At 35.3% G+C, this 14,935-nt stretch overlaps 2 protein-coding genes and 1 long non-coding RNA gene across 4 annotated transcripts; all 3 read right to left on the bottom strand.

Annotated features, from left to right (window-relative positions):
- Window positions 1-1,625: 1,625 nt before the first annotated feature.
- LOC113300543 lies at window positions 1,626-4,792 on the bottom strand. Its single transcript, XR_003335829.1, has 3 exons — window positions 4,587-4,792; window positions 2,451-2,931; window positions 1,626-1,843 (listed from the first exon to the last, which is right to left on the bottom strand). It is a non-coding gene; the product is annotated as an uncharacterized LOC113300543 (long non-coding RNA).
- A 3,235-nt stretch (window positions 4,793-8,027) lies between these two features.
- On the bottom strand, window positions 8,028-9,109 carry LOC113300542 (protein YLS3-like). The gene is made up of 3 exons (XM_026549750.1): window positions 8,726-9,109; window positions 8,537-8,632; window positions 8,028-8,259 (listed from the first exon to the last, which is right to left on the bottom strand). Exons 1-3 carry the CDS (start codon window positions 9,054-9,056, stop codon window positions 8,138-8,140), a joined length of 549 nt encoding a protein of 182 aa, XP_026405535.1. The 5' UTR covers window positions 9,057-9,109; the 3' UTR covers window positions 8,028-8,137.
- Window positions 9,110-11,384: 2,275 nt separating this feature from the next.
- On the bottom strand, window positions 11,385-14,621 carry LOC113296198 (putative F-box protein At3g10430). 2 transcript variants are annotated; one of them, XM_026544524.1, is made up of 2 exons: window positions 13,277-14,621; window positions 11,385-11,680 (listed from the first exon to the last, which is right to left on the bottom strand). In XM_026544524.1, the coding sequence occupies exon 1, from the start codon at window positions 14,519-14,521 to the stop codon at window positions 13,451-13,453; it is 1,071 nt and encodes a 356-aa protein (XP_026400309.1). In that variant the 5' UTR covers window positions 14,522-14,621; the 3' UTR covers window positions 11,385-11,680; window positions 13,277-13,450. The 2 variants fall into 2 exon arrangements, with proteins under 2 accessions (XP_026400309.1, XP_026400310.1); XM_026544525.1 differs by lacking the exon at window positions 11,385-11,680 and adding an exon at window positions 11,689-12,629.
- Window positions 14,622-14,935: the final 314 nt, after the last annotated feature.

The raw sequence follows: 14,935 nt of genomic DNA, 5'->3' as shown, positions 1-14,935 counted from the left end.
GATACATCATTGAAATCGATAAATATGAAGCTCAGTGTCGATTCGAACTTCGAATGTGGTATAACGTCATACAAACTATGAATCAGGAAGTTCTGGGAGGGTTCTGGCTTCAAAATTAGCATGATACATCATCGAAATCGATAAATATGAAGCTCAATGTTGATTCGAACTTCAAATATGGTATAACGACATATAAACTATGGACCACAAAGCTCCGAGAGGGTTCTGACTTCAATCTTAGCATGATATATCATCAAAATCGATAATATATGAAGCTCAATGTCGATTCGAACTTCAAATGTGGTATAACGGCATACAAACTATGAACCAAGAAGCTCCATGAGGGTTCTGACTTCAATCTTAGCATGATACATCATCGAAATCGATAAATATGAAGATCAGTGTTGATTCGAACTTTAAATATGGTATAACGTTATACAAACTATGAACCACAAAGCTCCGAGAGGGTTCTGACTTCAAATTATCATGATACATCATCAAAATCGATAAATATGAAGATCATTGTCGATTAGAACTTCAAATGTGGTAAACTAAGAAGTTTCGGGAGGGTTCTGACTTAAAAATTAGCATGATACATCATCGGAATCGATAAATATGAATCTCAGTGTTGATTCGAAAATCATATATGGCATAATGGCATAAAAACTATAAACCACAAAGCTTATTTTTGTCTTCAGTTCACCAGAAGGAGAAGCTCAGGTCCAAATCGAGTAATCTTCGAACCCGAGATTTTAAAATATGATATATTTGGTCTTCGGTTCACCATAATAAGATGCTCAGGTCCAAATCGAGTAATCTTTGAACCCGAGATGTTCAAATCTGATATATTTCGTCTCCAGTTCACCAGAATAAGAAGCTCAGGTCCAAATCGAGTAATCTTTGAACCCGAAATGTTCAAATCTGAAATATTCCGTCTTCATTTTACCAGAATGAGAAGCTCGGGTCCAAATCGAGTAATCATTGAACCCGAGATGTTGAAATCACACCATTTACGGGGCTAGTTTCATACTTTGGCGCTAGTTTTCATACTTCAGCGCCAGTTATTTCGTTGGATAACAACACAAACTTGTGGCTTTAGAACGTTATCAAATTGAGATACTTGTCTAAACCAAATAGTAGGTTTCAAATAACAAGGTCAATCTAAATGAATTTTCGGGAATCCATTTTTAAAATGAGATTGAGGAAATGGAATTAACTACACAAAATCAAATGATTTCAAGTCACTAATCAATTTCTGAGACACAAATCCGATTTTTTCTAAATTCCTAATATTTCGTTCAACGACAACATAAACTTGTGTCTCCAAAACGTTATCAAATTGAGATACACTTGTCCAAACCAAACAGTAGGTTTCGGATAACAAGGTCAATCTAATTTCATCTAATTTCTTTTCGGGAATCCATTTGTAAAACGAAATTGAGAAAATAAAAGTAAGTCCACAAAATCGGAAGATTTCGAGTCACTAATCAGTTTCTGAGACACGAATCCGAATTTGTCACACTCCTGAAATTTAACTAGAATGTTGCAAATCTGTCAGCACTGACAAAAGAATTTAACTAAACAAACAAAACAAAATTGACAAACAATAACTAAAACAAAAAGAATAACTGCCAACAACTTAAACAAAAAGATTAACAATTGTGAAATCAAAGCAAGGGATGGTGGTATTGATATAGGAAGGAATGTAAAGTAGATAGCCAGAATTGCTACTGCCACTCCATGACCATACATCCGTAACCCGATATTTCCGTTTCTTAGGAAGTGTTCTTTACTTTAGTTCGTGCGCAACAAAATTTCATGCTCCTAACGGAATCACCAGTTCCTGCACGAAGACATAAATGGAAGCTTCATTAGAGTTTAGTTAAGATGAACGACTTTTTCCATGTTCAAATCTTTAGATATTTGTACTTCAAACTTGCAATACGTGAATAGAACTAATTAGAGCACTATTTAGAACCATGAGCCCACGGTATAGCATGAGGAACGCACATTACATGGCTGACAAGGAAACTAATTTAAACAAATCAAGAGGATTATGCTTACAGTTACAGATCACAGTATTCGAAATTATAAGCTGACACTTAAAAATGAGACAGGGGATACCATCTATGGTTTTGCAACAAGTGAATAACACTAATTAGATAATGGCGAAAACGTTAAACGGATGCTCATCCAAAGGTAAACTGCATCCTCTTAACCAACCTAATCACTAATCTTTATATGCCTTTGCAGCTTCAAATCTGAGTTTGATCCATATGGTCAAAATCTCTAATATCTCTTAACCAACATCGAAAATATCCCTTGCACACAACAATAAGTTGCTAGAATGAGACAGTAGGTATAGTAAAAGGATAGGGCTAAAGAATCTTTACTGAAGAGCGTAATGGGAAAAATAAAATTGAAGATAAATCTTCTCAACCAAGACATACCTTGTTCTGTAACTCCTCGAATCTCAGGAAGTATGCAGTAAAGACCAATCTTCTGGCTGATGACATCAACTACCATAAAGTATCCACTACTCTCAACATATCTGTTATAGATTACACAATCACCCAGAATAACGGCCAACACCCTAGTGAACCTTGTTTCAGATGAGATCAGTTCAAGAAGTTTGTGAGTCTAGAAAGGATTCAACTGCATTTGCTCAACAACAATGTAGGATAGACAAGTTTACATAGCTAGGGGACACAAGTGTAGTAGTCAGTCATCACATATAAACTGATAATAATAAAAGCATACTATACAAGTGGGAGTTTTGAGCAGAAAAGGTGAATACGACTACCTTGATTTCTTTATAGAGCTTCTCCTCCTCACCATTGATCTTTTCAAGTGTGATGAAATGAGAACCAAGTTTGCAAGGCGCGTTCGGGTCATCTGAATCCATACCATCTCTGCTCGAACCTAAAATCTCTGCGCGTTCTTTTAGCATACTTTATCAAGTTAGACAAATCTTGATAGTCATTTGATATGCTTGAACCTAAAATCTCACCAAACGCACAAAAAAGAACTGAAATGTTGTGTTTTACAGTAAGATAGTCATTTGATATACTTATGCCTAAAATTGCCGCGAACGCACAAAAGATGAGACGAACAATTTTACCACAGGAAAGATGAGACGATACTACAACAAGAAAGAAGAGACAAAGGAGTATTTAGACATTGTCTAAGAAAAAGTATTACTGCAATGTAAAAAGATTACGAATCCTACTCTTACAACGATGATGGTAAAATGAGAAACCGCGGTTGGTAGATAGATCTCCATGGTACCACAGTGATGTAATTCATCATCCACAAGAGGAACGTGCATCATATGCCGTTGCACACAAGTCTGAATTCAAAATTAAATTGTTTCGCAGTGATAATCTCAACTGTTTAGCAGAAATTTTAACAAACCCCCTAGATTTATTGATAATAAAAGCTAAGAATAATCAAAAGTTCCAAAGCTATAGAAAACAATTCACATCATTCTGCAAAACCTAATTCAATATCACGAGTAAGAGCTAATTAGTTATCGGTATTGCGGAGCATAAAAGAAAAATCCATATGTAGTTGATTTTCGCATTGAATTCAACTAAGTAGCTAACTCTTCATATTTTTTTTCTCTGTTCTTCTCGTGGACAAAACTGCTGGTAAACTTCTGTGCTTGGTGAACTAAAACGATCATCCTGGTGGACTAAACTGAACTTTTATGTTTTGTATAAGGGTAAAACCCTAACTTGGTGAGGTTTTGAAAGAAAAAAGGGGGGACTACAGCCAGGTTTAGTCAACCTGTGCTTCCGCACCTGATTTAATAAAATCTAGGAGGCCACCGATCAATGGCTTCACCAACATGAATTGATTAATCCAAAAAAATACTCAGCTCATCACCTTCTAATGTTTCAAGTCTGGTTTTAGAGAGGGAGTGAGAGAGGTTAAGTAGCAGAGAGACTACTTAATCATACTACAAGAAATATATCCCTCAGTCACAAGAAATTTTCTCCCAACTGATTCATCAAAAGACTTGGGCAACATCTGCGCACATCATACAACAAACTAAATCACTACCAGAAACCCTATTCTGCATCATGACAGAGTCTGCAAACCCAAACTAACAATGGAAGTTTACAAACCCAAACTAACAATGAACAAGAACAATGACCAGATTTTTGAATTCTTGTACAAACCTAGCTCTCTCTGAAAAACTTACTCACAAGAAAAGGGTTGTTGGTATTCGATATGCTTCACAAATCCACATTACCTAGCCATTATGGACTACTCTAATTCAATAGAATTTCATCAAATTAGCAAATAAATACAAACCAAAATGTTGCGAATTCACCAAAACCTAAGTTTTCTCCATCGAATTAGATACCAAGAACAATTTACAACAAAAATTAATGAATACCCACGAATTCAAATACAAATTAAAGACGAACCGTGAAAATAGCGATAGCTATTGGCAACAATCACAATTAAAAACTCTCAATTAAACCCAATGTTTTTAAAACCCTCATTGTTTAAACCGTAAGTTCACAATTGAAGAACTGTAATATGTAATCGAATAATAAAAAGAAGGGAAATCATACCAGAAACGATAACCAACGAATTTCAATCACCTTCATCGTTATTATATCTCTTCAAATTCCCTGAAATTGATGAGTATATAGAGAAATCATAAGAATGAGATTGGGTTTTCTTTGATTGGAGTTTGATTCAGAAAAGGATCATTTGAGTTTGCTTGGGTTTTTCTCTTCCGATTGGTTTCGATCTGAGGTGTAGAAGGAGATGAAAAATTTGTCAAGTCTATGTTGAGCTCGAGTTTAGTTTGGTTACTTTGGTTGCGTCGATAGTGGTAGGAAATATATGGACTGAAATTTTTGGTTCCCAGAATATTTGTTCCGGGTTTAAGTTATTCCATGGTTCTAGCCCCATTAGTTGGTTCCAAATGAAAGACTTATAAAATCTTAAAATTGTATTTTGCATTTTCTAAATTTCAAAATAAACCATTGTGTTAGCTATGTACATGTGTGTTAGTAATAAAAATGCTAAATAGTTATAAAGATGGGGTTGATTTTAGTAGACATCTAATATGGGGTAGGAATAGTTGTAATAGTAATTTAGTAAAAAATGTGTTAGGGATGTATAACTAATGATCTCACACTTTGAATAGTTATTTAGTTTTTATGAATTAATTCCTAATTATGGTAACTATTTCTTAGTTTGCTAACTCCTTATAACGGTTACTAGAATCATAATGGATCATTTGAGTTAGCAAAATAAAACTAGTTAGGAAAGTCATTGTTACAAAAACCTAGATTTGGTGTAGTGAGTTTGTCACTTATGTAAGGATCAAGATTTAGATAGAAGAAACTTCCAGAAGTTCTGAGAAAATTGTAATCCGGTAAATAATTGAATAACATATAAAATTGAGAGTTGAAATGAGAAACCCTAGTAGGGAGTCTATTTATGTTATATGTTGTTGACAAGAAAGAATCATAGCAAAATGGCTTAACTAAATAATCTTGAAAAGCTAAAGTATTACCCATTTCAGTTATATGTTTATGTTTCTTTTTTTCCAATTCATTTTATTGGTGGAGATGAGGACAAGACACTCAATAAGAAATTCAACATTCACCCAAGAACACCTTAAATTTTCCCTTGACTAATTCTAATGCACCCATAACCGTGAAACATTTTACTGATGTAGATAACAAGTTTTCAATCATATTTTTAAAAAGTCTAAAACAATCAACATTTTCGTCTCTTGTCTTTAAAGGATAAATCCAATAAAATCTAGAAAAATCATCAAACAAAGTATAACACTTGAAACCTAATGAGGATGCAACACGAAAGGGTCCACGTATGTTAAAGTGAATCAAATATAAAGGTTCTGTGATGACTCTATCTGAATGATAAATAAGAATCTTATGATGCTTATCTAACTGAAAAGAAGTACCCAACTGAGTATAAGAAGGAATGTTGACAGAAATATCAGCTGAAGAAGACATTTTATGTAATATAGTAGAAGAAGTATGTTTTAACCTTGTGTGCCAAAGATCAGAAGTGTGCAATGCAGCAGAGTGAGTAACAACTTGAGAAGCTTACAAAGACGTCATTGGATACAAGTTTTCTTTCGTAAATCTTTCAGCTAAAACCTCTTTAGCGTCCAAGTCCATGATTCCATATCCCCACCCAAAAATTTCAAAAAGACAGTTTTCTTTAAAAAAATTCAATAAAATAAGGTTTTCATTTATACTAGCTGGGAACATAAAGAACATCACGAAGATGAAAATTAGAGGATTAATATCCAAAATTGCATAACTTGTTTGTAGAATACTAAGAAATTAACCATCAAATAAGATGAGTTCATCATTACATGTGTACAACTTAGGGTTAGAAAGACATGAATTATTGGTTATCGGGATTGCAGCTCTAGATTCAGTGATCCAGCAAGAGGCTACACTTGGATCTTGGAAAACATCTGCTGAATTGAGCTTAATACTATGAAAATCTTGCTGCAAATTATCAGCAAGAGTGGTAAAAGTAGATGATGATGATGAGCCACTCTTAAATGAATCCTTAAAAGTATTTTTGGAAGTAGGAGTATAACCTACATCAATTTTCTCTATGGATAGGAATATATCTTAAAAATATGACAAACACTAGAACTAAAATCATGCTTTGCAAAAAAAATCTTCATGAGAAATATGCTCAGTTTAGAATGTTTATTAATGTAAAAAAGCAGAATTCTGAAAATCCAATATAGATTTAAAATCAAGTTCTTTAGCCTTCAATTGTTTCTTGAATAGTAATAATAAATTGACTATACTTAGTACCTAGTCCATTTAAGGTATACATAACAAGGTCAGAGTCATCCACTGAATGATCAATACCAATATATGGTAATCAACAAACTAATTTGAGTGAGTGAATCTGACCTCGAACGAGTACCTCTTCGAATGTTACGAAATTTGAAATCAAAGAGTCATCCACTGAATGATATCAAGATAGAACGAGTACCTCTTCGAATTAAGTGAAGCTGACTTCAAAGAAGAGATTCATGAGCAGAAAACTGCCAGATAATCGATTTCTCAAGATACAGCCAGATCCCTCTGGTGGTTAAACAACCGATTGAAACTTTGCGAAACTCGATATTATAAAGTTGTATTTAAACATGACATAACAGATCGATGAAGCTTACGCCTAGTATAATACTCAGTATTCAAAGTCATTTCACCAGAAATCTGAATAAACATAGCACGCTTTTGAATATATCCATCAACACAATCACATAGGTCAATAGAAATCAAAATCGACTCTAATTGATTCTTCCCGACCAAATAATTTGATCCATCAACTTCAAGTCGACAGAAACAAAAGTTGTGATTTTTTGAAAACATAAAGATGTATGAGGTGTAGCATATGAATATAAGTCTTATGTTGAATTGAGTTATTTGAGGAGTAGTGATCTTCTCGAACAATGTCGGAGTTTATTTTCTAGTTCTTGTTCCTTTAAAATTATGTATATTAGGCGTCTGAAAAACCTACTAGCGGATCGGCTTGCACGTCGAGCTAGAAAAAATAGTCTAAAAGGGTCTTTGGGTCTCATTTCCTTCATTTTTTGGAGTCTCTTATTAGGAAAGAGAACTTGAATGTTGTCTGTAATTCTCTTCTTTGTCGGTCCCGTGGTGTGTTTCTTATTCAAAAGAAAAGTTATTTAAAGAGTTGTTTAAGATATCTTTGATTGTGGTTGTGGATGTATTTGGATTTCTCATTAGGTTTCAAAAGTGAAAAGCAAAAGTTAATCAAAAGAGATTTGAATTTGAAAAATTTGAATGAGATGATATCATGAAGACACACAAAGAAAGAAATCTAAAGAGCTTATTGATAAAATGGGATAAAAAAAAGAATATGTTACAAACAGAGGCTATTTATAGCCAGAAAAAGCAAATAGCCAATACATTAGACGGCAACGGAATAAAAAAATAAAAAAAAAACGGATAAGAAACCTTTACACCTCAATTACACTTCAATATTCTTACATGTTCCATTTTAACATAAAGAGGGATGTACATAAAATTCACAAAACACTCAAAATTCTCGATACAACAGATACCATGATCTTAGACAACCAAGATCAATAATATGATGTCAAACACCATAAAATAAATCCACATACCACTTTCAATCCCAAGCAGTTATTTATTCTCAATCCACCATCATTCTTCACTTGTGGACTTGATCCCGCAGTTGGAGTTTCTGTAACAAGAATGCGGAATAAAATTAAAGTAGTACAAAAGAATAAGTCAGAAAATCTCAGCTTCCATCAAATACTGCGTCGTTTTCATCGCCGCTAAAACAACGTTATGAAAACACGGATAACCGGAGAACGTTCCCAAATACTCCGGTTTGAAATTAGCAATTTAATTCATATACAGTATACTTTGTTCTGCATCTTATGTTACGTAAAATTTTGAGGGGTATACTTGCCCAAATTAGCAATTATAAATATTATTACTAAAGATAGTGAAATTACCCTTGGATGCTGGTGCAGTAGTAGTACCATTAGCCACGCTATCAAAATCTTTGAACATTTTGGCATCAGTTGAATTAGGAGGCAAATTTAACAGTGCTGATTCCATCATCACATATAGCCCAAATTAAAAACCACAGACAATGTAATAGTAATAAAAAATCAAAATCAAGACTCAGATAAGTAACTTACCGGGGCACTCAGAAATTTTATTAGCGGTTTTACAAACAGAAGGAAGTCCTAAAGCAAGAGTAGTGTTGATTTTGAGACCAAGAGAAGGGTCATCCCTGTCTTTAATAAGAACACAAACACATTTCATGCTAGTAGCAACAACTTGTTTAAGGCCAGTACAACAATCTGGTGTTGGAGATTTTCCTGTACCACTAACATAAGATAAACATGTCGATATCCCAGCTAATTGCGTGGAACACTCTTCTTTATCTTTTTCAATATCTGATTTCACAAAACCCACACTCAAAACCATCATCAACATGCATTTTAACAACACTATCCCAGTTGCCATTGAAACTAAATGGTGCTAGAGACTTTGATAAAAAGAACTAAACACTAACGAAAGAGATAGATAGAAATAATAGAGACCTAAGAACATTTATATATATAGACACTAGATATTAGCACAGTTGTGGAGTTGCTGGTGACGTTCTTAATGAGATGATCCTTTGCTTTCAAGGCTGTGCGAAGAAATGGGGTCTCTAAGAGCGACGGTTGTGGGATCGAGTGTTTTAAAACACTGTCCCTTTCAAAACGGTTGGGAGGCTATATATTTGAAGGAGTTAGGAACCGACTTTTGGGGTTGGAGGGAAAAGAGAGTATATGTGAAGGATTAAAGGAAAAAGACAGTATCTGCATATGGTAAAATTTTGATCCAAAAGGCAAATGATCTGCATATGGTTGATTTCACTCCGTGGTCCTTCTAACTTGTACACAATCGTAAGTATTATTTCAATTTATCAGGATGTTACTGATAGAAGTGTGTGGGCTTCAAACTCAAAACCAATTGGCAATGAGTGGAGTGGCTCCACACCTTATATATTAAGATCTAGGCTAAGGAGTTAGCTATGTGGAACTATCTTATAGTTTCTCCAACATGCAACCGCCTCCACGTGTAGGACGGGGATTAAGCCACTACAACGTGGGGCCCTGTACGGGTGGAAGGGGAGCCTTTTGGGTCTACTTCTCATTCCACTCTCATACAGGCCTAGCTCTGATACCATGATAAAAGTGTGTGGGCTTCCAACTCAAAACCAATTTGGCAATGAGTGGAGTGGCTCCACACCTTATATATTAAGATCTAGGCTAAGGAGTTAGCAGTGTGGGACTATCTTATATTTTCTCCAATAGAAATGATGATGAAATATGAGATGAGTGACATGGGTTTGCTCAAGTACTTCCTTGGTATAGAAGTTCATCAAAGTGAAGATGGAGTGTTCATTTCTCAAAACAAGTATGCCGAAAAGGTGTTGAAGAAATTTGGTATGCTTGATTGTAACCCCACATCTACACCACTTGTAGTGAATGAGAAACTCAAGAAAGATGATGGAGGAAGAAAAATTGATGAGACTTACTATAGAGGTCTTATTGGAAACTTGTTGTATCTTACACATACAAGACCCGACATCATGTTTGCTTCAAGTATGCTTTCTAGGTTCATGAGTTCACCTAGTCATTTACATCTTGGCGCGGAAAGAAGTTGTTTAGGTACATACAAGGAACAATGAATTTTGGAATCATGTATTCAAGAAATTTGGATGTCAAATTAGTTGGCTATTGTGATAGCGACTTGGGAGGGTGTATTGATGACATGAAGAGTACATCGGGGTATGACTTTTCTCTTGGTTCAGGCATATTTACTTGGGCATCGAAGAAACAAGAAACCATAGCTCTATCCACGGCGGAAGCGGAGTACATTTCGGCATCAATAGCTACATCTCATGTTGTATGGCTAAGAAGAATCATGGAAGATATTCAAGAGAAGCAAGAAGGGTGCACCGAAATTTTTTGTGACAACAAATCAACAATTGCTATGTCCAAAAATTCGGTTGTGCATTGTAGAGCAAGGCACATCAAACTCAAGTATCACTTCATTCGAGAAGCGGTTGAAGATGGTGAGATAGAACTCAAGTATTGCAAGACGGAAGACCAATTGGCGGACATATTCACCAAGGCACTTCCCAAAGGCAAGTTCCCAAACTTTAGGGAATTACCTGGAGTTGTAGAACATCACATTAAGGAGGAGATTGTTGAGCGTTAATGTAATGTTCAAATGTAATAGGAGTGTAAGAATATAAGTAGTAGTAGAATTGTATGGACAATAGATGTCCACATGTATCTTATCTCTATGGTCTTATATTGACCATATGTAGAGAGAGAAATCATTATGGAGAGAATTTAATCAAAAACAAAAAAAGAATGAGCAGAAACTATTAGTTTCCCACTCCATTATCAATCAAAATCCTTCTAATCTTCTTTATAAATTCAACCAAATATCTAACAGTTACCAACGCTAGTGTTGTACTTGTACTGTCTGGGTTCTTTATTAAACGTTATTCACTCTCACTTGTACCATATAGTGGCATGTTCTACATGCTGTGTGTATAACTAAGTTGCAGGTGGGAAAAACTTAACAAGGCTACTGCAGGAGTTACCAGGTTATCAACCAATGGATCTATAGTGGTGATGAATTTTCTGTTGTCCGGTTCGGCAAGTCTCCTACGACAAGTAAAACGAAATTGCGGACATAGAAAGGATCAGACATTATTTGGTTTATGTACTGAGTTACTGATATCTGAAACGGTTTGGGCAAAAGGAAATTGAAACTTCGAGTGCAAAATACAGAAATCTATTAGAGTGATTCATTTTCTTTTTTCCTCTACTTTCACTAAAAACTATTCTTAGCAATACAATCAGCCATTTGACCTTGCTTGCCTTGTGACAAACAACTATTTAAAGACCCAAAATAGAGCTAAATAAGGTTCTACATTCTTTAAAAGATTTAAATCCTCCCGTGTGTAGAAGTCATGGATTTACATAGAAGGTCCATTCCACAGCTTTAGGCAAAAATTAGAACTTCAGTCTGTTTTAGATTCCCGGTCCTTGTTGAGACTTCCAGATTTGTTAAGCGATCTCCTGCACAATTTTGTAAAATTAGACCCCTGCCTGCAACATTAGTATTGAAGAAAGTATGAAACATCCGCATTAAGTTTGAGGCAGTTGGGTGGAAGTGGTATCTGAATGATATGACTGAGTGTTATTTTCTATCACAGCAAGGTGATTGCTGCTGAGAACCTGCAGTATTAACATGAAAATTGGCTAGTGTACCTACTACTAGCCATGTTGTGAGAGAATGATAGTGGTAAGGAGATTGCTAAACAGTACAATTGGCTCCAAACCATACAGTATTTTCATAGAGACAATGAGTTCATACAGGAACAAGAGTTTCTACTGCTTCATCACAGACCGGACATTTTAGGTTTTGTAAGGGAATATCTTCCTAAAATTGCTCCAATAGTAGAAAATAGAAATATTATGACAATAGTTCCATAGAATTAGAAGTGTGATGCAGTTTTGTGCTACTTGAGAAATATGACTACAGCTGCTATGTTGAGTAACAAAAGCTAGCATAGACAAAAATAAAGGATACCACAGAAAACGGAAACATAAGTCGAACACATTTGACCTTCACATAATTCCAGGACTTTTTGGAGGAACTATTAAAAACCGTAAATTCATATAAGCAGTATTTTTGGGAGAAACAAATGCAACGGCTAGTTTGCATAACTTCAATGTCCGAGTTACCAATCCTCATGTATCCCCTTCAGAATAAGATGATACCGTTCTTAAGATGAACAAGAGAAAAATATATACTGATGTCATTGTTGTCAGACTCGATGACATCTCCAGTAACTCGTGTTAAGAAGAAAATGCAAATTAGAATCTAACTGACCCAGCGTTAAACAGTACAAGATTAATACAACTGATGATGCAGGCAGGATTGGTGTGGATATCTACAATTCTAAGGAAAGCCATCAATTAGTCAGAAGCTGACAAAATTGCCACTGCCAACAGAATTATTGCCCTGCATCCCGGTAATAGTACTATGTAAGGTACCTCAAAATGGAGCTTTTTAATGCATATGGAAAAGTAGCATTTTATGAAGAAAACCAATTAGCTTGGATGTAGTTAACGACAGAGTTGAAATGTAAAGCATGATTGCTATCAAAGATAACTCTGCCTACTTGATACTATTGTTCTTATAAAATTTACTGACAAATGATGACAGACTTTAGTGTTTCCTATTCAGACTTGCATATATATGATATGAAGGTAATTGCACCTTAACATAATATGAGGAAGTTCAAATTTGGATTCCTAAACTATCTATTGATTATGCTAAGAAGAACAAAATAGACTCCCTCGTACTGCTGGCAAATATCTCACTTTCCACAATCTGGCTTCCATTTACTTATTTGACTCTAATGAATAATAAAGAATAGTATGCATCGGCATCATATTTTAATTTCCAATTCAATTAGACCGAGTAGGCAACGAGACGCACATCAACAAAGCAATATAGCTTATCTAAGACAAAATAAAAAACTGCCATAACGTTTGGACTGATGACATACATGATACCCACCAAAATGATGTCAAAATGATTATGCAATCTCAAGTTAAACCCATGTAGGTATAGCTAATATCATTTCAAAGTTCAGCAAAGATTACCAGTTGATAAACGTATCCAGGGATCTCATCTTGCTTGCTAGACTGTCGACAGATCACTGTTTTCTATCTCCTCAATTTTAGCTGACTCGAACTTTTTTACATTTTCTTCCCCTAACTGTTTCAGCGAAACTAAGGTGATCTGATGAGGATATATTCGATCAAAAGATTCAGATTTCACAAGCTCTTTCGAGGTTGAAGATACGGGGTCATAAATATCGAGGGAGTGATAATTGTAAATAAAACACTGCCTCTCTTGGTAAAGGCTAATGGTTCTCTTTTGATAAAACCAAACTCTTTACTCCAGCCCAATGACTCATTTTCCACCTGCTCTTTCATGTCAGGGATATCGTTCTTCTTTCGAAGTAGCCATATGTCCAAACATCTGTCTTCAATGATTTTATAATCATGGGTGGTGACATAATATAAAACCCCGTCCAAGAGCCCTACAGTACCAAAAGGCATCACTCCAAGACATGGCGAAGGAGGTGGTGAAAGAGGTTGATGAAACTTCTCCTCAGTCAAATCGAAAGTTAACACCCTTCCTCCTTCTTTATCCACCCAATGCAGGGCTCCATTTCCAAACACACCACCATGAGCACCAAATTTGCAAATCTTATAATCCAACCTCCCAACAATTCTCCACCCCTTACCACTGCCAAGAGTGTACACCCCAACCTTTATAAAACTAGTATTTCTCCTTAGCTTATACAGTTCAACAACCTTATACTCATCAGCTAAAGAATCGTACCCAAATCCGCTCCCAAAATGAATATACTGATTAACACAAAAGCACCCATAGCAAAGATTACCATACTGATCATCACTAGTTTTTGGAAGCATAACATATTCTCTTGTCACGGGGTTACAAATATAATACGTATGAACTCGCCATTCATAAAGATAGATCAAACCATTAACCGAACCAAGAACGTAATAATGATAATTTTCAAATTGAGGGTTTATGTTGATCCTTCTAATACAATTGATAGGTGTCTCTTTATTATTCTCATCATACTCAAAATAGTGAAATTTTTTATCAGCTCTATCAATGAAACTTAACTTACCAGAATCCGTAGAACGATTAAGATGAGATAAATACATTTGATAGAATGATGGATGATGAGAAACCAGATCCCTCCATGGTCTGCAAACTAATTTGCAGTTTAGAATTGAATCAGCTGGTAAACGAGTTATCATGTCTAGTATAATCTCTGTGGGGAGATGGTTGAAATTGAAATTCCGCATAGAAATGCAAAGTTCTAGGGTTTGGAAGAAATTTTTGGATAGAGTAAAGAGGGAGGGTTTGGGTTTTTTCGACAAAAATGAGGGGAACCAAATTTTCTGTTTTTCGTGAATGGACACCCTTGTTACTTGTTAGCCCGTTTTGTTTTTTACCCAAGTCCTTGTTAGCCCGTTAGGATAAGAACAATAAAAGTTAATTCGGCAAATTACGAGAATTATTGAGTGGTGTGGTGATTCTCACGCTCTTTCTTAGAGCAAGTCTTATGGTGGAATCCATCCATCTTTCATCTTCCATGCCACCTCAGCACTTGGAACTGTGGATGGAAGCGCAATAGTAATGGTGGAATAGTAGAAACGTTATTTTTAATGGAGCTAAAAAACACAATTAAGAATGGAGCTAAAAAAATGCGATTAAGA

This window comes from Papaver somniferum, chromosome 7, assembly GCF_003573695.1.
Source record: "Papaver somniferum cultivar HN1 chromosome 7, ASM357369v1, whole genome shotgun sequence".
NCBI lineage: Eukaryota > Viridiplantae > Streptophyta > Magnoliopsida > Ranunculales > Papaveraceae > Papaver > Papaver somniferum.
This window is presented reverse-complemented; position numbering and strand designations above follow the sequence as displayed.

Bases quoted from the DNA above. Each gene is read 5' to 3' on its own strand.
- LOC113300542 (XM_026549750.1), bottom strand. From the start codon at position 9,056: ATGGCAACTGGGATAGTGTTGTTAAAATGCATGTTGATGATGGTTTTG. The intron at 8,633-8,725 runs GTAAGTTACTTA...TGATGGAATCAG, and splicing joins TAAAATTTCTGAGTGCCCCG to CACTGTTAAATTTGCCTCCT. The intron at 8,260-8,536 runs GTAATTTCACTA...TTCTTGTTACAG, and splicing joins TACTGCACCAGCATCCAAGG to AAACTCCAACTGCGGGATCA.
- LOC113296198 (XM_026544524.1), bottom strand. From the start codon at position 14,521: ATGCGGAATTTCAATTTCAACCATCTCCCCACAGAGATTATACTAGAC.